A 20,418-nucleotide genomic window follows, 5' to 3' on the forward strand; every position below is an offset into this window, starting at 1 on the left:
TGCCTCAGGACGCTGACCGCTGGGATCCTCTCTCTGCGCGCGGCGGGCTGTGGGTTTGGGACTTGACTGTCTTTCTCCGGGATGCGAACGAGGGCTATGACTAGCTCTCAAAGGAGAAGGCCGTAGCTACCTGGGATTTTGGCCACTACCCTAGACACATAGAGGCCCTGGAAATTAGGGACAAGTGGGGCGGGAACAGAGTCAGGCTGTGAAAGAAAGCTAGAACTGCCCCAAAGGGAAAGTTTGGGGTTGATGAATGGTCCATGGGGACATCTGGGAGGCAGCGAGGTCTTTGGAATGGAGAAGGGGCGTTGGAGGGGCTGCAACTTGGCCTGCACCGTCTGCAGGAAACTCCCTTTGGATCGCAAGGTCATATTTCTACCCTTTTTCCGACAGCATTGGCCTCAGAGCGACCTGCGAAGAGGCACCATGTTCCCTTCCTCTGTCTGGCCGCCGGCAGTTTGGGAGGGGGTGTTCAAAGGGACAGTTAAATGTCCAGGCTGGTCCTTCAAGTGACCCACTAATGCAGATTCTATTCTGGGCACACGGAGGTCGCCCAGTCTTCAGCCCCCAGCTGGAGGAACCTCAGCTTTTCCCTCTAGGGAACAGAAGAATGAGAAAAGGCCGTTGCACAACCCAGCCTCAAAGCCCAAATTCCTGGTGTTTGAGGGCCCGATGAAGGGGAGTCAGGGAGGTTCCAGGTGCAGCTGGCGACAGCAGGCCACGGGCAGAGGCCGGAGCCGTTTTGCCTTTAGCCAGGGAGCTCCCAGACAGCCTGCCGGGCCCCTGCTCTGCACCCGCCCCGCCGACTGAGCTGTGGCCGAGAGGCGGGCATGCCTTTGCCGGCGCTCCTGCGGGTTAATCAGTGTGGAGCAGCGGGGAAGTCTCGGGGACTGAAGTCGCTGGCTTGGGAAGCAGGCTGAAGATGACCTCTGACCTTGGGCAGGCCTGCGCCTGTTAGGGCGACCCCGCAATGTGCAGGCTTGGTGTTCCCTCAAAAGAAAAATGATGCCTTTTGCCTGTACCCACTGGCCCACTTTCATAGCTCTCCCCCAGCACGATCAATTACTGAAGCTCATTGGCACACTTTTCTTGTCTCAAGGGAAAGAAGGCAGATTCCAATAAGTCTTCAGGTTGTGCTCCTGACTGGTGATTCAGTGCCCAGGGCTGGTGTGAGGAGACAAGTCAGGAGCAATCATTCGGGGAAAACCAAGCTGAGCATTTTCAGGGCTTTTATATCCCTGGGTTGGCAAGGATCTCAGGTCCAGGGGCCCAGGGACTGCTCCTAGATTCTCTCACCCCTCCTTCAGCGAGATGACTGGCTTGCTAAGTGGGGTCAGAGTTTGAACCAAAGGAGAAGATATTTACCCGGGTTCCATGCACAGGCCCGGTGATGGAGCTGCTACAGGAGCAGTTTAAGGTTGGTCCCAGTTGCCTGCCTGAAGTCCAGCCTCTGAGACATTTGTTTGCATGCCTGTGGGTTTATAATGCACAAAAGATTGTCAGGACCTGGGGATAGAAGTGACCCAGGCCTCTTAAAGGGAGGGCTCGAGCAGCATTGTAGGTGTGGACAGAGTTCTTTAGGGAAACTCACACCCATTTCCCTCTGAAGCAAAAAAGTAAATTCTATTAGTTCCAACCAACCAGGACTTTTCCTGTGCCAGACATCCTGCCATGAGGAAATTTTAGAGCAAGGACACCCAGCACGCTGCCCTTCTGTAGGAATGCAAAGTTGGGCTTTCTTTCTTTCCTGATTTGTGCGGGAAGGAGCTTATTACCTTTGGGGACAGATGCCCTTTGGTTAGAAAGAATCGAAAATAAATAAAACCCTCTGGGAAAAGGTGAGTCTAAACCCCTACTCCCACCCCTCAGGCTTGGTCCCAGAAAAGAAGGGAGAGTGAAAGGTGAAAATACCTAAGCTAGTTCAAGCCCGGGTTGGGGGTTGAGGGAGAGAGAAAGAGATCTTTGAGCATAGAGAACTGGAAAGTCTTTGAGATAGCAGAGGCCCACTTGGATTTGGCCTGTGGTTCAACAAGCTAAACAACTGCTTGTTCTGTGGGCTGGAGTGTCAAGACAGGCAGACGTCCTCATTGACAGAGAGCTTGCTGTGTTTGTCCAGCCTGAGACCTTTTCAATGACTGTTTGTCTTTCTAGGCCAAATTGAGGTTTGGGGCTGGGTGAATCGCCTCTGTTTGGCTGTTCCACTGTTTTCAGCCTTGCCTGACAGATGCAGAAGTCCTCAAGATGAGTTTAAGGTTTTAAGATGACCAAAGGCTGGGTAGCTCTATCCAAAAAGTGAATTTGATAAGGAATGCAAATATTTTGGGGGTGGGGGTGGGTTATTTCTAAGCTGCTTAACTAAAAAATGTGGACAGCCAGGACCAATTGATAGAAATAATCTCCCCCCCCACCCCAATCTGATGAATTTTATATTCACTTTCAAAAACCAACTGCGATGGCTTCCAGATGGGTGAGGGGGTGGAAGCCATGCGAGGGTTAGGGATTCCACACCACCTTGGGCACAACAGGAGCTACACGCCTGCAAAGAAATTCCTCTCCTATCAGTTCCAACACTTACAACTCAATTTTTAACCTGCTAACCTCCCAGAGGACACCCAGCCCTCCTTCTCACTAAACTCAATTAATTAATGAACTTAAAATGATGGGGGCTTCTCAGATAAAAAAGTTTAAATTCTGGAGTGAGAGACGTTTGAACACTGACTGACTGAAAGTGTGCTTAACTCTACCTGTAAGGGAGATCCACAAATAAGTTACGGATAAAAATCTAGTTGGGAAATGATGGTTTTTAATATTTTTTTATCACCCAGGATATATTATTTTGCAGTAAATATGGGTAGTTCCCAGCAGAATTCTCTTCTTTCACTTCCAAATTTGAAAATAGTCAAAGAAAACACTGAAAAGGTCTTCAGACCAACATTTTCTTTCACTCATACATTCAGGCCACACAGTCTTGCCATACGAGCATGTAGGAAATCGTTTAACTAGTGACTGACTCTCTTTTCTTCCCAAACAGGCTCAAAGTCAGAAAATGAGATACAAGACTTCTCTGGTGATGAGGAAACGAATGCGGCTTTACCAAAACGCCCTGAAAGAGTCAAGTAAGTTAATATCCTCTTTTGAATATTGGTTTGCTGAAGTTATTTTTTAAGTAGGAAGTTATTTTTGTATTTTTTTTGGTCTTTTGGTTATGTTGGTTGTGAGTTTGGGGGTGTTTCTTGAATTCCAATGAAACTTAGAACAACACCTTGGTGTTTGATGCATTTGCACACAAATAAGCGACACAACGTCCCACCAGCAGCCAGCTAAGCCCCCTCAATGTCTACTCATCTGGACGTTCTAGAATTAATATTTGATGACTCTCTCATTGAAACAACCACCCCTGACCTTCTGCAGTTCCACTGTCACATTATTCTATGACATATTCATCTTGAATTCATTTCCGGACGATTTGATTGGAATGAGGTTTGACATGTATTGGCTTCCATGAAAGGAGCAGACTTTGATCTTGGTGATGGGGTTTACATGATATGCATCATCTTTACCAGGGACACCAGCCTTCCGCAATGTGGCAGCCACGATGTTCCCACAATGTGGTGTCTGAACAGAGAGTGACTGACAGCCGCTCTGTCAGGAATACCTTCATTGTGAAGAATTTAATTTAATATTCTATTTAGAATAAGCATATGATTTAGGGTTGGGTGTTTCCCCTTTCAGGCATCTAGTTTCCCTCATTTCAACTACACCACCAGCTGACGGTTGCCTCCAAGGTATTCCCTTGTTGGTAGGAAATGCAACCTTCTTAATAAAAGTTAAATGGACAACTTAGGAAATGACTCTCTCCTATTATTTTGGGATGATTTGATGGCAAATTCTCTAGAGAGATGTGGTTATTATGTAAATTCCGTTGTTTTAATTCCTCAGTGCTGTTCTGGAAGATCCTTTAACAATGTTTCCTAATCATTTGTCAAATGATGGTTTGCTGGGAAATTAGATTTTATCCAAGCATATTTTCTTTCATACGTACTTCCATTAATGATGATTAAAGCCCAAACTTCCATAGAAGAGGGGAGGAATATCTTCCTTTATCTTCAAAATCCTGACAGATCTCTTCTCCTCTGTACGATGTGGGCATGGACCTACGGAAGGCTCCTGGGGCTTAAGTTGTTATTTTTTTCTCCCGCAAGACTAGAGACAACCTCTCACTGTAGGAATCTTGAATTCTGTCTGCGAATAGCCTACGAAGGGATTTGCCCCCTTGTTTTGGATGGTACCCTGGCCAGAAACAGGGAAGAAAGGATTGAACAAGTGACTGCAGACCTACATGCACAATATTCAGGCAACAAGGTTTGTGCTTGGCCAGGCTTTGTGCAGTGGCCCTCAGCTTCTGGGATCCTGGCTCGGGCATAAGCTGCAACAGATAATCATCATTTAGCATTGTTGAAAAGATCAAAATGGAAAAAATATCCCAGCTATTGATCTGAAATCTCCCCCATTGTTTTCTTTCCAAGGAAGGGAAGTCAGACATTCCCCCACTTAAGCCAGTGATGTGAGGAGCTATAACAGATGGTAGGACCACCAAATATATTTCTATACAGCAGGACTAGGAAATCACTTTAGTTTATGATGTTGCTTTGTCACAGCTGGGGTAAACAAAGGTGCTTAGGGCATGATTCTGAGGTCTGGAGGGATGTTTGGAGTCTGTTGGTGGAACTTGCTCCAAATAGGCCCCCATGAAAACCCCCAGTGGTTCTTGAAACTCTGCTGAAGATCTCTGAGCTGCAAATGTATCTTTTTTTTTCCTGCAAATCAAGCAGAAATGTGGACTCAACAATGCTATAACCCCCAGCATGGTCAGGAATAGAATGGTTCAGCCAAATATTTGGTATTGGGGGTAAGTGTGGAGAGATAACTTTTGAAAGAAAAATTCTGAGCATCACTGAGGGACACCACTACTTAGCCTGCCCAATGAATAGTCAATGAAACCTGGAATCCTTGCTACCTGGACACTGGAAGACTCAAAGGAAGGGCCCTGAAAACTAAAATATGCCTCACTGACGTCGGTGCCCCATCTGTCATCTGTGATTAGCTGGATACTGCTTTGGGGCTTATTTCAGAGATATGCCTTGAAGACCCTTATGTAATCACCCAAAGTTCCCTGTTTATAAACATTAGTGAGTAAAATGCCTTTTTTTTCTCCCTATCTCTCTCCCTGAGGAAATATCCCTCTGGGAGAATGCTTGGTCCCATTGCTGTGTTCAGCCAACCAAGGTGTGAACCACGTGACTCCAAGGCACTTGCAAAGATTAGGCAACCTTAGTGACCTTAGGCCAACTGACCCCTGACTATTCAAGAAGCATCTACCCAGGATGGGTCCAGATGTTTTCAGTGCTTCAAAAGAAGTCTGCATCTGGGAAGGAGCTCCATGGGGCCAGGTTACTGTTGGTGAATTTGGCTGAATCAGATGTATCTGCCCTTTCACTGTTGGCACAAAAAGCCATACACATGTTCAAAGCTTTTCAAGGGTAAACTTATCAAGAGAGACTGTGTAGTGCAGTAACAGTCTATTGTATATAACCTCTGCTTCTTATCTCTGGACTCTGTGGAGTCAGTGCTTAGAATTAGGGGCGGGGGGGTCCCACAAATTTGGATGGGAAAAAATGCATCTTTATTTTCGCCACCTTCTAATGGAATGTTATAGCTTTCTTCTATTATGAGTGTGGGCAAAAGGCACAGGATTATTAAAGTTCACCAGCTTCACCAGGTTTCCAAAAGGGTCCACAACCTAAAACAACTTGAATACTCCTGTTCTGTACTGTTATTCAAAGTTTTTGATGCGGGTGTGGTCACGGTGTATATATTAAGTGGTTAGTTTTTGTGCAAATCAGAGTTTTAATGGAAGCCAAAGTAGATGGTTAGTTTGACAAACATCCTGAACAGTAGGTTGTAGATTGCCAACTTTCGGATGGGAAAGAAAATATTTTCACTGTTGGACTACTGCATCAGTGCCCCCGCACTTAGGCCTCAAGGCTGCAGGAGGAGCTGACTAAGGTCTGTGTTGATGAATGGTTAGGAGAAAGTGCTGGGCAAGGGGTCCCAAAGAGGAATATACTGGTTTGGTTTTTTGTTTTGGTTTTTGTTGTTTTCAGAACCCTTCATGGGTTTGCCTAGACAACTGTATCATTGAAAAGACACCTGCGTGGTGAGAAGCCTTGAAACCAGCACTTTGAGGAAGGGAAAATGGGGCAGGAAAACAGAGAGGAGGCACCTGTGGGCAAAGGGGATAAATCCCAGAAAGCGAGAGTGTGGGAGAGGGTGAAAGCCAGGAAAGGAGACAAATCCTCCAAGTCTAGTCTCAACACTGCTGTGTGGAAGCCCTTGGTTTCCAGAGCAAAAGGGCTTCAGCTGTCAAATGCTCTCCTTCAACTTTTTTTTTTTTATGCTAACTCAGCATCTATTGGTAGCTTGCTTAAGCTCTTCCGGCCGGAGGAGCAAAAAGACCTGGACTTGTCAAAGCCGAGGAAAATTGTTGTGGAAGTTAATCCCTCGCTAAATTGCGGCCCTGAGCCAGGAACAATGCATTAAATGAAGAAAGGCTCAAAGAATCTGCCAACCATTATAAATAAGTTAATTATTTTTAAAAATTTAAAAGAAACCCTTATTTACTGACCAGGAAATGTTTAAGAATAGTTCTTGGTGCTGGACATGGCTGGGGCAGCTCAATCAACTTCATCAGAGTTCCTTGTAATCTGTCCAAACTTCTCACCTCTGCTAGGGGAGCGGGGTCTTTTACTCAATCCTTCAAACTTCTCTTAAAAACCCAAGTCTTTCACTGCTTTGAGGGCGCTTTCTATGGCTGCCGGGGAGCCCCGAGAGAACTTAGGTTGGCATTTTCGGCTACTGAGTGCAACGCAGGCTTGAGGGCCAGCAGCACTTTAAATCGCCGGGCGATGCAGCCGGCGCTAGCCGGTCGGCACAAACAAAGGACACTCCCCCCCTGTTTATGCCACACTCGGCTGGTCCAGAACTGAAGGTTTCTTCCACCGGCCGATCCCCACCCCAGGAGAGCGGAACCCGCAGCCCGGGAGGGCATCCCGCGAGAGGAGGCCGTGGCCCGAGGTCGCTCTCACAGCCTGGGCCGGGAAAGGTGGCCTCGGCTCTAGGCAAGCGAGTAGAGACAGAGACTCCGGCCGCGGGCAACAAGTGGCCAGAGGGAGCTCAAAGTGGAAACGATTCTTAAGTTCCCTTTCCCAAAGGCTCCGCCCGGGCGGCAGGGTACAGAGCTCAGGACCGCAATTTGACAGTGGGAGAGAGACCTGGGGTGAGGACCCGCTTCTCCTCGCTGCGCTCCCCTCGCCTTTATTTCTTTGGCCCGTCGCCCGCGGGTCGGTGTGATTTGCGGCGGGAAGGATTCTTAGGCCCTCTTGGGCGGGCGGTGTGGGTTCGAAGCCAGCCTCTCCCAGGTCATCACCGTCTCCGGCCCCGTCCTGGGGCTCGGCTCAGGGCCAGATTCTCCGGTCCGCCAGTCTCTGGGCGCTCCAGGCACCCGGGAGGAGGGGCCGGCAAGGCTAAGTGGGAAGAATGGAGTGGGGAGAAGACAGAGGGGGAGGGGAGAAGAAAGGATCCAAGTAGGAAGGCGAAGTGTGGTCAGGGGGTTCGTGGAACTGAGAGCGAGAGCTAGAGAAAGAGCGAGAGCGAGAAAGCTGAGCGACGCGAGAAAATTTGGAAAAGCGAGAAAACAAAATTCGGCGCAAGGGCTGTTAGCCTAGGATCTCCCCCGCTCCCGGCCTCCTAGTCTGCAGCCGCCTTTCCTCCCTGGATCCCGGCCCTCGCCTCCTCCCGACTCCCGGGACAAGCTGCCGAAGCAGGCCGCAGTCCCCGCGCTCCGGGTGCTGCCCATCGGCCCCGGCAGGGCTGGGGGGTCCGGTCTGCCCGGAAGGACGTTACGTGCAGCGCAACGCCCGCTCCCCAAAGCCGTGGGGAATGGAGGCATAACCCAGCCCCGCTCACTTCCAAGAGCGGCGAGGCAGAGCAGATCTGCCCAGCTTTCGGGGAGAGAAGGGGGAGGGGGCTCACGAGTAGAGAAAAGAATCCGTGCCCGGGTCAGAGCGCATGAGCAGTAGAAGCGCCAGCTGGGGGGGTGGGGAGGGGAGCGCGGGCAGTTGTGACTCTGTGTGTGTGTGTGAGTGTGTGTCCCCGTGCTGAGGGACCTGTCATCGCTGACGTCGGACCGGGACGCGGGCCAATGGGCGACCTAGGCGATTGTTCCTCTCGGCGGGCCCGGGCCACGGCCCCGAATCTCTATTCACTTCCTCACGCGCCCCGCTGCTGCCTCTGTAGTGTACAGGATTTCAAGTAGGCATTAAAGACTGATAGAGAGGGAGAAAAAAAAGTCACAACCCAAAACTTGAGGGGGGGGGGAACTTTGCAGAAGTTGTCTATGGCTGTTCTTTCCCCTCCCCGCTGTCAGGTGAAGGTGGCGTGAGCGCCCCGACCTAAGGAGCTCCGGGGAGTCCCGGCCGGGATGCAGCAGGCCTCCCACTCCCAGCCGAGCTGGGCGCTGAAATTCGTATATATGGCCGGAGCTCTTGGGCACCACCACCACCTACAACATCACCACTTCCCCCACCTCCACTCCCCCGCAGGGCTCCGCGGCCCCGAGGGCCCGGGGGAGTTGGCCGCCAAAGCGCGCTCGGAGCGCCAGTCGGACCCCTTTGGAGCAGAGCCCAGGGGCACCCAGCAACCCACAGCCTCAGCATTGCGCACCCCACTGCCCCTTCCACCCACCCCGCCGCCACCATCACTCTCCTGCTCATGAAGCGACAGGGGGCTCTACCGAACAGCCACCCAGCCGGACCGCGGTGGAGGCGCTTGGCCTCGCGTTGTCCACCCGGATCGCTGCCGCCGCAGTCTGGCTTTCGGTGCCGGCGTTGACCGCCGAGGCCGTGGTGTGGCTGGGCTGGGCCTGCCCCCTGGGGCCGGGTAGGACGCTCAGCCCTCGCCACCCGTTCTCACTCGCGCTATTTGTCTCAACAACAGGTAGCAGCTCCGGACACCATGGCCCCCAGCTCGCTGCCGCCTCCAGCCCCTCGGTGTTACCGGGCTTTCACGAGCAGCCTCCCCAGGCCTCCCCTAGCTGCACTTTGAACGGACTCCTGCGTCTGGGGCTCCCCGGAGACATGTACACACGGCCCGAACCCTTCCCGCCGGGACCTGTGGCCCGCAGCGACGCCCTGGCAGCTGCCGCAGCCCTGCACAACTACGGGGGCATGAACCTGACCATGAACCTCGCCGCACCCCACGGTCCCGGCGCCTTCTTCCGCTACATGCGCCAGCCCATCAAACAGGAGCTCATCTGCAAGTGGCTGGCGGCCGACGGCCCCGCACCCCCGCGCCTCTGCTCCAAAACTTTCAGCAACATGCACGAGCTGGTCACGCACGTCACCGTGGAGCACGTCGGAGGCCCTGAGCAGAGTAACCACATCTGCTTCTGGGAGGAGTGTCCGCGCCAGGGCAAGCCCTTTAAAGCCAAATACAAACTTGTAAATCACATCCGCGTGCACACGGGCGAGAAGCCCTTCCCTTGTCCTTTCCCGGGGTGTGGGAAAGTCTTTGCTAGATCAGAAAATCTCAAAATACACAAAAGAACTCACACAGGTCAGTATTCGCCACTGTCTGTCTCGTTCGGACCCTCTGGGGAGGCAGGGGGCCTCTTCCGGGCCCTCGGAGCTGGATTTCCTCAAGTTCCACCTGGGCGGAGAGGGGGGATATTTTGGTGTTTCCATGAGTCAAGTTCATAAAATATTAATTATGCCCTTCAATTAGAATCACAGAAGTTTCCTGAGGCTGTGTGTGGGAAGGATAGTATGAGATTTCTGCTCTGGGGGTTGGGAAGGGGATGCTCGGGCTTCTGTGTGTGCAAATGTGTGGTCCCTGCTTACGGAGTTTGATTTTAAGGTATTTTAAAGGGCACTGTTCCCCAAAGTTGTAAAGACATAGGAACAATTTAATTTTTCCCTGTCCCTTTGGAATTGTGTGACATGCACTCTTCCAATAGTCAGCCTGACAACCTGACTGCCACCTGAAGTGAGAGTGCACCAGGCCCTTAGTGACTTCTTTAGTATTTGAGGGTCTCATGGGCTAATTTTGCCCCTGTTTTGGAGCCTTGGTGACCCACACTCGGGACGTTTCACAAACCCTCCCTTTTGCTTTAGCAGAAACCCAAGGAGACTCATTCACCTTAAATGTCATTTACTGAGCTGTTAAGTGAAATGGGGACATGTGTCAACCACATCTGTTAGTTCTAGTTAACAGAAAGAAAAGGAGCCCTCTCAAAAGCCTGTGAAGTTGAACTCCTCTGGCCAGAAGCATCTCTAATTAATGCAATTGCAAGGAGAAAGTTTTCACACTTCCCAGAACAGCCTGTGAAGTTACATTAATTAGTTTAGCAGCCGGATGTTTGTACTCTTCTTAGCTAGGGTTTTCTTGCCCTCGCTTCCTCAAAGTTTAAGTCAACATCTCCCCTCTTCCATTTTGGGTGCAGGAGAAGGGGACCGATGGGAGAGACAGAGAGGATGAAATAAGTTCCAGCTTGGTGCCCCACTTCTACTCCCTGGCATTCTGCCTTATGCACCTCTATTCTTGGTGAAAACATCAGCAATTATTAGAGTCAAAGAACTTACCCAGGTTGGCACTACCCGGGAAAGAAGCTTGCTAAATCCCACCTTCTCCCCCCAAACCCTGCAGTCTTGGGGAAGGTCCCTGGCCAGGACATTGGCACACTCGGAGGCCAGATTAAAGTCCACTTTTAAGTCTCCTACTTTATTTCGGAAATGTATAGTTTTTCTGAGCTGTTTCCGGGATCCCCCCCCCCAACCTCTCGCAAGCATTTGTCCCCCACTCCTCCCTCCCTCCGATTTTTATCCAGGGGAAGAAGGAGAGAAGTGAGACCCAGATCGCCGCCCTCAGGCTCCCTATTCATTGAGCTGGCGGCCCGCACCACGAAGGTAGACTCGAAGTCCTGAGCCAGAGTAGGAACTCATTTTTAATGACAGGGGGGTTTTAAACAAACTTTTACTGCTCTTTGCCGGCCTACTGTTTGAAGTCCGTGAAGCAGAAAATGGTTAAATTCTCAGTGCAATCGACCTACAGCAGAGAATCAAGTTCAGTGCGCCCGAGCTGGCTCAGGTTTGCGTCTATTCAGAACAGAATTCTAAGTGCATCCTTTCCCTTTCCACTGGCAGTCCTGATGCAGTATCATCGGAGTTTAAAAAAAAAAAAAAATCTACAGAGCCTCTCCTGCTCTGGCGTTTCCCTCAAACCCTCCTCCTAAGTAATGAAAAGAGGAGAAAACAACAACAACAACAACAAAATGTTTCTCAAATGGCAATAGACCTCACTACAAATTATTCATGAAGACGGTTCTCAATTCAACAGGAAAATAATTGCCTTTTCAAATATTAATGGCGTTTCATTTCCTCGAGTCGCGGAAGCGGCGAATAGGCTGCTTTCTCAGGAGTTGAGATTTTCCGGGATCTGAATCCCGGGCCTGGCTTCGGAGGCAGTGGCTCCGATCCCACTCCTAAAGCTTTCGCTTTGCGGCGGTCAGAGAAATCCCGGAACAATGGTGCCGCCGCGAGGGAGACGCGGGCCCGCCGCCCATCCCGGGACCCCTGTGTTGGGGGCTCGCCCCACTCTCCCAGGCAGTCGGTAGAGGGAGGTAGGGCTGGGATCCGAGGCAGAGGAGAAGAGACCGCGCCGGGGCGGAATGCTCTCACAGCCCGGCCCAGCCACAAGTGCGAGAAAATGGCGCGAGTCGAACCGCCCCGCCACTGCCAACTTTGTCGGGCGGGCCTGGCGGCGGGCCTGGCGGCGGGCCTGGCGCCGGGCCGGGGCAGAGGCCTCTCGCGGCTGCTGAGGCTCTAGCAGGAGACCCCGGGCCTTTCAGGACTCAGCCTCAGGCCCAGGCTACTCAGGGCGGGCTGCGGGGTCCCGGCCCAACCCTGCTTCTCCACATCCATCCACCCACCCACCTAGGGCTCAGCGCCCAGATCTGGTGGGAGGGAGAGGGCGGGAGGCTGCGTGTTGGGTGGGGCGGGGGGTGTGCAGAGTTAGGCGAGGAGTCCGGGGCTCCTCCTGCTGCTGGGGAGAGGCCGGGAGGGCGCGGGGGCGCGGCCTCACCTGGCCTCCCAGGGGCCTTGGAACTTCCAGGCTGCCCATATCACCTTCAGTGCCCTGCTTTTTTCGCCTCAGTACCTAGTCTGGGACGAAATCATTGTTTCTGTTTTACATGAATGTCCAACAAGGCGGTCACAAGATGGGATAAGTGTGTGTGGGGGGGGGGGAATACTTGGGGGGTGGCAATCAACCTCAAATTCTATTTCTCCTCTGTTGTCTTAGCAGATCTTGCTTTCTTTTGCAGGTCCTGAATTACATGGTTCTTGTAAGTGATTTTAGAAAGAAAAGACAGAAGGAAGGGAGGAAGAAAAGTTTTAGTTTTGCAGATGCTAACAGGGATCAGAGGGGAGAAAACGAGGGGCACATAGGGACATAGGGTTTATTCTGCATCTTTCTATTTTTCTATATAAAACTGTACCGGTGTGCCGAGAAACGGCAGATGCCAGCACTGTCCAGTGTTCCACTGTACTAACAATACTCCTGCAGCGGGAGGACGCAGCGGCCGCGCAGTGCAGGAGCCCTGGGCTTCTAACCCGCTGCCGTGCGGAGGCGAGGGTTGTGCGCAAACCTCTGACTCTGCCTAAGCCTCAACAGGACTCGGGAGTAGGGGCTTTGTTTATTCAAACCTGCCCCAAAGCACCCATCTTTCCTGGAAGCGGCGGGAGAAGCAACCACAAAGGCAACATTCCACCAAACGGGCATCTCTCCCTCCTTAGCCAGACGCTTGGTAGTCTCTCCCTCAACCCAGGGCGTCCGGCAGCATCCATTTGTTGCAGCACCCGGACATTTCTTTCTCTCCTTCCTTTAGCATCTGCAGCTCCAGAGGAACCTGGGCTTCCGGGTTCTTGGGGGTCCTTTCCTCCCCCACACGCTAGCAAATCCAGCCGGCGGTGAGCTCCCGGATTGGGACTCTGTCCTCGGCCAATATTTCCACCCTAGCGCGCGCTCGCGCCTTCCCGCGGCTCTACAGAGCATCACACCACTGATCAGAGCCCCTCCCGGGCCTACGCCGGCTGCCCGCTTGCCCTCCGGTCCGCGGAGCCAGGCCTCGCCTGATCGCAGCAGCTGCGCTCATCCTGAAGCCACCGCGACCACGGGTGCGATCGCGGGAATGGCCCCGGATTCCTCTTGGCCCGGGCAGAATCTGCCTTGCCGGTTTCTCGGCTCAGGCTGGGGAGGCCGGACCGTGGGCCATGGGTGGTCTAGGGAGGCCGCTCGACCTCTCACAGTCAGTTCGGACTGGGAGAGCAGGCTCTCCGCGGCGGAGTCTCCGGGAAGCCGCTGGAGCAGCGTAATAAAATATTATTGCCGGCGCGAGTATCTGGAGGGATCCCGGACGGTTTAGGCAAGATTTGAAGAATGCTACTAAATGTTTGCCCTCAGGGGGTAGAGGGGAAGGGGGAGGGGGCTCCATTCCCCGTAAAAATCGCGTCTGAAGTGAATTGCTCAGAGTACCTTTCCCTGCAGCACGAATCCACATTATGCACATGCCGTGTGCATCGGCTGCGCATCCTTAAATTATTCCATCGCTTTGGCGTTTGCACAAAACCTACTTTAAGAAACAATTTGGGCCAGGATGTGTTTGGGGTGGACCGCTGGGCGGGGAGTGGGGAGCAAAGACATTTGGCTGGAACAGCAATTTTGAGCAGATGCGAGCTCCTCAGTCAACTCTATTCTCCGGGCAAAGGTGCTTCTGGCTCCAGGTGGAGAAAATCTGGAGGAAAACAACCGGAGTGGATCAGGATTTTCCAGGAAGGAAACTCGACTAAGATGGAGTCTTTGTTGCTCCTGCTCCGTCCCCTCCCCCAGGTCCCGGCGGGAGAAGGGGAGGGGGGGAGGCGTGCAGGAGGGAGCTCAGGGGGCGCGCTCTGAGCGGCGAAAGGGGGTGCCGGGCTTGCGGCGCCGGGGAAAGAGGTTTCTGAATTTTTTGATGGCTCTCTTCCCAAAAATGGCAGAGAAATTGGGGTAGGGTAGTGAGGCCGAGCCGGGGCCACAGCCCACGCGCACTAATGTCTCTGCGTTGCCTCCACCAGGGGAGAAGCCCTTCAGGTGCGAGTTCGAGGGCTGCGAGCGGCGCTTCGCCAACAGCAGCGACCGCAAGAAGCACTCGCACGTGCACACGAGTGACAAGCCCTACACGTGCAAAGTGCGCGGCTGCGACAAGTGCTACACGCACCCCAGCTCGCTGCGTAAGCACATGAAGGTGCACGGGCGCTCGCCGCCGCCGCCCAGCTCTGGCTACGACTCGGCCACGCCGTCTGCCCTCGTGTCGCCCTCGTCGGACTTCGGCCGCGAGCCCCCGGTGGCCTCCTCGGCGGCGGTGGCGGCGCGTAGCGCCGACCTGAGCGAATGGTACGTGTGTCAGGGCGCGGGCCCCGCCCCCGCTGCCCCCGCAGCGCCCCCAAGCCCCGCGCTGCCACCTGGCCCCGCCGCCGCCGCCGCCGCCGCCTTCGGTACTAGGGTTGCTGCTGTGGTTGCTGCTTCCGCGTACCCTGACTGCCAGGTCTAGGCCGGGTTATTGAGGCTTGAAGAGAGAGTGAGGAAGGAAGCAGGGAAGGCAAGAAGGGAGGAAGGTCACCACTAATAGTTGTTAGAGCTCAATGAATATGCTGATATAATGTCCATTGTCTTAAAATATCAATATGGTACCCATATGGATTCTACAGTCACATCCAGCACCCACCCAGCCCCCCCCCCCAGATGCCCTCATAACTGGGTAGCTTGAAACCAGGGTTGGGGTAAAGAAAATAAAAGAGACAGGCAGAAGGTAAACAAGAAAACATATTAGGAGAGTTTCTGTGCAATCTTGGCAACTGCAGTCGGCAAAAGTAACACCACGAAGTCCTTGTGTGGTTCACAGAATGGGAAATGTCTTCCTCGAGGCCTGGGCCGCCCCGACAGCCACCCCTACTCCGTTCCCGGCTCCCAGTCGGAGCCTCCTCGGAAGTTCCTGTGGCGGGAAGGTGGCAGAGGGAACTCCTGAGCCGTTGTCTTCCGTCCTCTTTCCTTCCTCTTTTGCCTCCCTACACTTCCCCTCCCCCAGCTATTTAAATCCCAGATGCAAAATTTTCCAACTGCTTCTATAAAGGAGATGATAGGGAAGAGAGGGGAGGTTCAGCATCTTCCCTAGGGATTTTATGCTCCTCCCCCAGAGACTGGCCCAAGCACACAGAGACATCTGTCTGCCTGTCTGTCTGCTCTGTATGCATTATATACTCGGGGTAAGAGGGAAGTCCAAACAACAGGAATTACAGACAAAAGAGCGGTAAAGGGGCTTTAGGATTCAATGCTCTGAGGCCTCCTCAGACCAATCACCCTCTCCTCACACCCCACAATTGTTGAGGAGCTGCCTGTGGAATCTTTTGGGTGCTTGGCATTGAGGGTGCAGAATGGGCCAATGATGTCACTGAGGCCAGGCCTCCACAGCAAAGGGATCCAGCTTAGGCTACAGCGTCTGGATGAATCACATCAATTCTGTGATGGTCTTTGTCAAAAATCGCACAATGTTGGTCTTAGTTTTAAAAAGGCCGGGGGGAGGGGAACAAGAGATGAACTGCAATAATAAATGTTTTAAAGGCAAACACCCAATGGGTCTAGATTGAACGTGTATTTGATATGCTGGGTACCAAATCCCCTGAAAAGGAACCAGATGTTGGGGGCAGGGAAGAGAAAAAGTCTGTGCAATTGTTGCCAAGGGGGGAAAAAATCAGGGCCTGGTTCCCAGTCTGTCACCTTCTGCATGGAGGATGGCGCTGCTCCAAATTCTTGCTAAGATTTGGGGTGGGGGGGGGAACGTGAATAAAACGGAGGGGGAGAAAGTTTTGGTAGACCCGTCCCACTCCCCTAAGAATTTGGAGATAAGTAGGGGTGTGGTACTCCTACCTAGGGGGAGCCCCCAAAGAGCTCAATTTAAAAAGCTGAGCCCAGCAAACAAGCCCTGATTCTGCCACTCTGCTGGAGTTTCTTCTGTTCTTTCCCCTTCAGACACCATTCGAAGATTCTCACTCCTGCCCCGTGGCCGCACACTTCCATCAGATAAATAACGTCCTAACTGGAGAAGGACTGTTTTCATTACTCCTAATAAAAACCAGAATCTTCCAAATACATCCTTAGTGAATCCGTCCTTGTGGAAGGGTGTCTGCAATCCCCTTCCCGCCCTGCCACCACTACAATAGGGCCCAGAGGCCTCCTAGCCAAGGGCCCGCGGTCGGCAGCAAACAACTCTTTCCCATCGGGAAACACCCGCCCCACCGCCAAGGTGCAGGGGGCATCTGGGGAACTTGCTTCTTCTGAAGATGTTAAAAAATTTCCCCCTCTCCAAAGAGGACTCCTTTCTTTCTCTTCTATTTCTAGGCCCCATTTTGCCTCCCACCCCCATCCAAAATAATGAAATAAAATAAAAATGCGTAGTCGGTCACTAATCGCCTTTAATTTTTCATTTGCTTGTTACAGATGTCCACCGCGTTGCTCGCAAGGTAATCTCGCCCTGCGCAGCTGAGTGCCCGCATCTTGCGCCTGCGACATCAAAGGGCCCGCGCACAAAGCAATGTTTCTTCGCCACGGTGCATCTTCATGGTAAGTTAGGATTTCTATGGCAATGGGCAAGTCGCACTGAAATCCTGAAAGGCCGAGCCTGGAGCCCGTCCAGGCTTTTCATTAAGGACATAATATTTACGTCTAACAGGCCTTTTTTCTTGTGTATACAAGTATATATTTTTGTTTGACGCGGACTAAATCATTTTCATTTAATTTCCGGTAAACAAAACCCACGCGAATGGGCACTTGTTCCCGATCATAATAAAAATGGATAATAATGTGAGGGAAGAAAAGGGCCGCTTGAATCGCCGCTCAGCTCCCTTTGTTTCTGCTTTCTGCGGTGATCAGAGGGCGCATTTGGGTTTGATGGCGAGTTTCTAAAGGCGAGGAAATGGTTTGTAAGAGGGGAAAGAAAAGGAGAAAGGTCTAATCAAGCTCGGGTTGTTCAAAGAGTCGGGTTTTGGGGTTGAAAGTGTGAGTTTGACGGTGCATCAGCATGCCGCGTTAGGCTCGCCATGGAAATGCGCGCGGGGAGCGGCCGCTTCAAAGGCGGCACACTTCACTGCAGACACTCTATTAAGATACATTTGCGCTGACCTTTGCTTTCACGCCATTTAATACTGTCACTGTGCTCTCCAGTATATACTTCCTCCTTAGGACCTGCCTCGCCAGCGTTTAGGGGTTCACCTGGCACTCCGATGGGGGCGGGGGAGGGGCGCTGTGGCAGCAGGGAAGCTTTCAGGAAAGGGAGGAGCCAGATTCGTGCATCTTGACTGCGCCCCAAAGAGGCTCCAGGGTCAGAAGTAAATAACTTTAGGACGAGCTCAGAAGCTTAACAAATGAGCATCCCCAGCTCGGTTTTGTGCCAAGTGCCTCTCAGCATCTTGAGCGTGTTGGAGGCCTGAATTTCAATGGGACTTGGGGGAAGGAAAGGAGCCACCCTGGATGAGTCTGGGGAGTTCAGACTGTGCCTTTGGGACATTTTCACTCTGGCCCCCAGCCCAGCCCATTCTGCCCCTCTATCCCGGAAGTTTCTCACAGACCCCCAAACTTGTTTCTCCGCAGGGTGGGGTGTATGGTACCCCTCAGGCCTGCGCTGGCCCTGGGCACACACTCAAGAGCCCAAGGCCAAGGGGATAGGGAAGATGGCAGGAAAGTTAGAAGTCCATGTTCCCTTAATTGTCTTGTTGTTTATTTTATCCAAGTACCCCAGTGAATAGGGGAAAAATAAACACGGTGGAAAAAAAATCAAACAGTGGAGTCTTCTTTAGTGCCAGTCCTTGTGGTTGAATAAAAAGGATGGTCCGCTTTCTATTGAGCTGAGAAATCTTTGAAGTGGGAGTTATTATCTGAGACATTCCTGCTTGTCGTCCTAACAACGCTGATGAAACGTAAAAGGTTCTTTGTCAGCGATTTGTTCTCCTCTCTGTCAAACTCCCTCTGCCCCGTTAGTTTCAAACCGTTTCTAAAGAGATAAAATCTAACTATTTTTTTTTTAATACATGCACACTACACTAACTGATAACTTAGGGCCAAGTCCTGCTAAGGGAAAAACAAAAGCAATGCAGAGACATCAGGTCCAGAGCCTGTGGAGGTGTGCAGATGTTGAGGGGCCCTTTGCCCAGGCTCTGGGACAGGAGGGAAAGAATGCAGAGACAGCACAGGCAGAGGGTATACACCCTAAGCCTACACTGTATGTCTGCTTCTCTCTTCTCTGGTCTGCACTCAATTAGTCCAAGTCAGGTCACCTAGAGACCCCTCAAGCTCCCAATATTCTTGCTCCAAATCCTTGGAACCAAGGCTGCAGCCAAGCAATTGTTACTATTTCCTGCTCCTTCGAAGACAATCTCTGCTAAAAATAGACCCATTGTGTGTTTCTTCCCACTAGCAGCAATCAGCAAGCTCTTTCTGCCATTAATAGAAAGGAGAGTGGCTTGAGGGAGACAGACATTTTTATAATTTCCTGTTTTCTTCAGAATCTTGGCAGTTGGAGTTCAGAAGGTCCACGACCCCAAAGTGCATGCAAACGCCCCCCTCCCATCCACATGTGCAGTTCTTCATTTCATATTGTGCCCAAGAAAGAAACTTTCACCCGTCCAGCTTTCCCCAAACCTTCTGATGTAGTTTTAAAGGTGGTTTAAATAAACAAGGATGTTCCAGCCTCCCCACCCCATGTGTGCTGACTAAATGATTTGTAAAGAAGTTTCCCCAAGCTGTAACCCATGCTGTTATTATAGTTGCTACAAAATGTTGTCTCTTATATTGATTTTTATTTGTTTACTGGAGGTCCCCATATGTTTGTTTATATTGCTAATTTATGGGACAATGTAATGATTGCAATGAATGTGAATTATACAGACAGGCAAATGTTTTGTAATCATAATTCACACAGGCAAGAAAGCCTGACTGAAATCTTAGACTATTTGGTACCCTCTCTAGCCACACTGTTTGTGATTTATCACCTGTCCCCTTAGCATCCTTAAATTATGAACTAACTTGAAAGAAAAAAAAGTTGTCATGTATTTGACTGAAAGTGATTGTTGAATGAAAACATAGTTGAAAGCTGTGGTTTAATCTTGCTGTAAATATGTAAAAGTGAATTAAAATCTGTGATTCCTTTTCCCTCCAAAGGCTTTTGTGTACATGGAGCTCCGTTTTGCTATTTTCTTTGGAAATAAACGATGTGATGTTCCCCTTCCCCTTTTGAATCCGAGTGTCCTCTTACTGCTTCATCATCTTGGGAGAGATTTGGGGTCCTTCCGCAGCACCCCGTCTTCTTCCCTGCCTTCCCTCGGGCTTCGCAGAGACAACTCTAAAGCCTAGTTGTTCGGGGCAACAAAAACACAGGAACCCACCTAAGCAGGCTTCGTAGAGAAGACTTCCCTCGCTCCCAATTTCACCCCAATGACACTGTCACTCATTAACCGGTTTCCATTGCGGAAGAGAAAAACGTAAAACCATGCTCGCAGTGTCTTCCGAGAAAGGCTGCCTTCCGCGGCACCGCGCACCCTCTCACAAACCACCTCTGACTTCCCAGAGAAATGTCTGCTAGCTGGCGGGAACAAAACAAAGAAAAAGAGAGGGCGGGCTGGCTCCAAGCCTTCCCTAAGCCCTGATGGGGTACCTCGGGCACAGTTGCCCGCAGGAGTCTTCCCAGCTGGACGCTCCTCTCTCTGGGAGTAGCGGATGCTCAGACCTCTCGACTCCCTACTCCCTTCAGAGAGCTGCGAAGAGCCAAGCCCTAAGACTGTGCGGCTACAGCCCACAGGACTCTTCTCTGAGCCCCGATTGGGAGACTGGGCTCTTCCGTGAGTTTTAGCATCTGATGCAGAAGCTCTCTTATCCGGCCCGGCCACTGGAGAAATTATTTCAGATGTATCAGAAGCACCTGGACCACCAGAGCCTTGCTCCACCCTCCCTTGTGGTCACTGAGCCTCCGGGCACTCGCGTGCCGGGCTCCCTTGCTCCTACTGCGCAGGCGCCGCATCCGCCTGGCCGGAAGAGGGAGAAGTTGGGTCTCCAGGGCCTGGCTGGGGCTTGGGATGCTCTGAGTGGGAAGACGACGGCTCTTGGGGTCTGGATGCTAGGTTCCCTTCGAGAACACCTGGGAGAACCAGCTTGTAGGGCAAGGGCGGCAGGCCTGCAGAGAAGGTTGCGGGAGGGACCTCAGCGCGCAAAGGTGCCAGG

The 20,418-nt window shown here is 51.9% G+C and overlaps 1 protein-coding gene across 1 annotated transcript; it reads left to right on the forward strand.

Moving 5' to 3' along the window:
• Positions 1-342: 342 nt before the first annotated feature.
• Positions 343-20,043, forward strand: ZIC4 (Zic family member 4). Its single transcript, XM_061192769.1, has 7 exons — positions 343-369; positions 3,035-3,119; positions 9,058-9,675; positions 14,229-14,648; positions 15,015-15,158; positions 16,648-16,770; positions 19,952-20,043. The coding sequence occupies exons 2-7, from the start codon at positions 3,050-3,052 to the stop codon at positions 20,041-20,043; spliced, it is 1,467 nt and encodes a 488-aa protein (XP_061048752.1). The 5' UTR covers positions 343-369; positions 3,035-3,049.
• The last annotated feature ends 375 nt before the right edge of the window (positions 20,044-20,418 follow it).

The sequence above is a fragment of the Eubalaena glacialis genome, chromosome 6 (genome assembly GCF_028564815.1).
Source record: "Eubalaena glacialis isolate mEubGla1 chromosome 6, mEubGla1.1.hap2.+ XY, whole genome shotgun sequence".
Classification (NCBI taxonomy): Eukaryota; Metazoa; Chordata; class Mammalia; order Artiodactyla; family Balaenidae; genus Eubalaena; species Eubalaena glacialis.

Coding starts and splice junctions, on each gene's coding strand:
- ZIC4 (XM_061192769.1), top strand. CDS start 3,050: ATGAGATACAAGACTTCTCTGGTGATGAGGAAACGAATGCGGCTTTAC. Junction 15,159..16,647: donor GAAGTTCCTGTGGCGGGAAG/GTGGCAGAGGGA, acceptor TGCTTGTTACAG/ATGTCCACCGCGTTGCTCGC. Junction 16,771..19,951: donor CGCCACGGTGCATCTTCATG/GTAAGTTAGGAT, acceptor TACTCCCTTCAG/AGAGCTGCGAAGAGCCAAGC.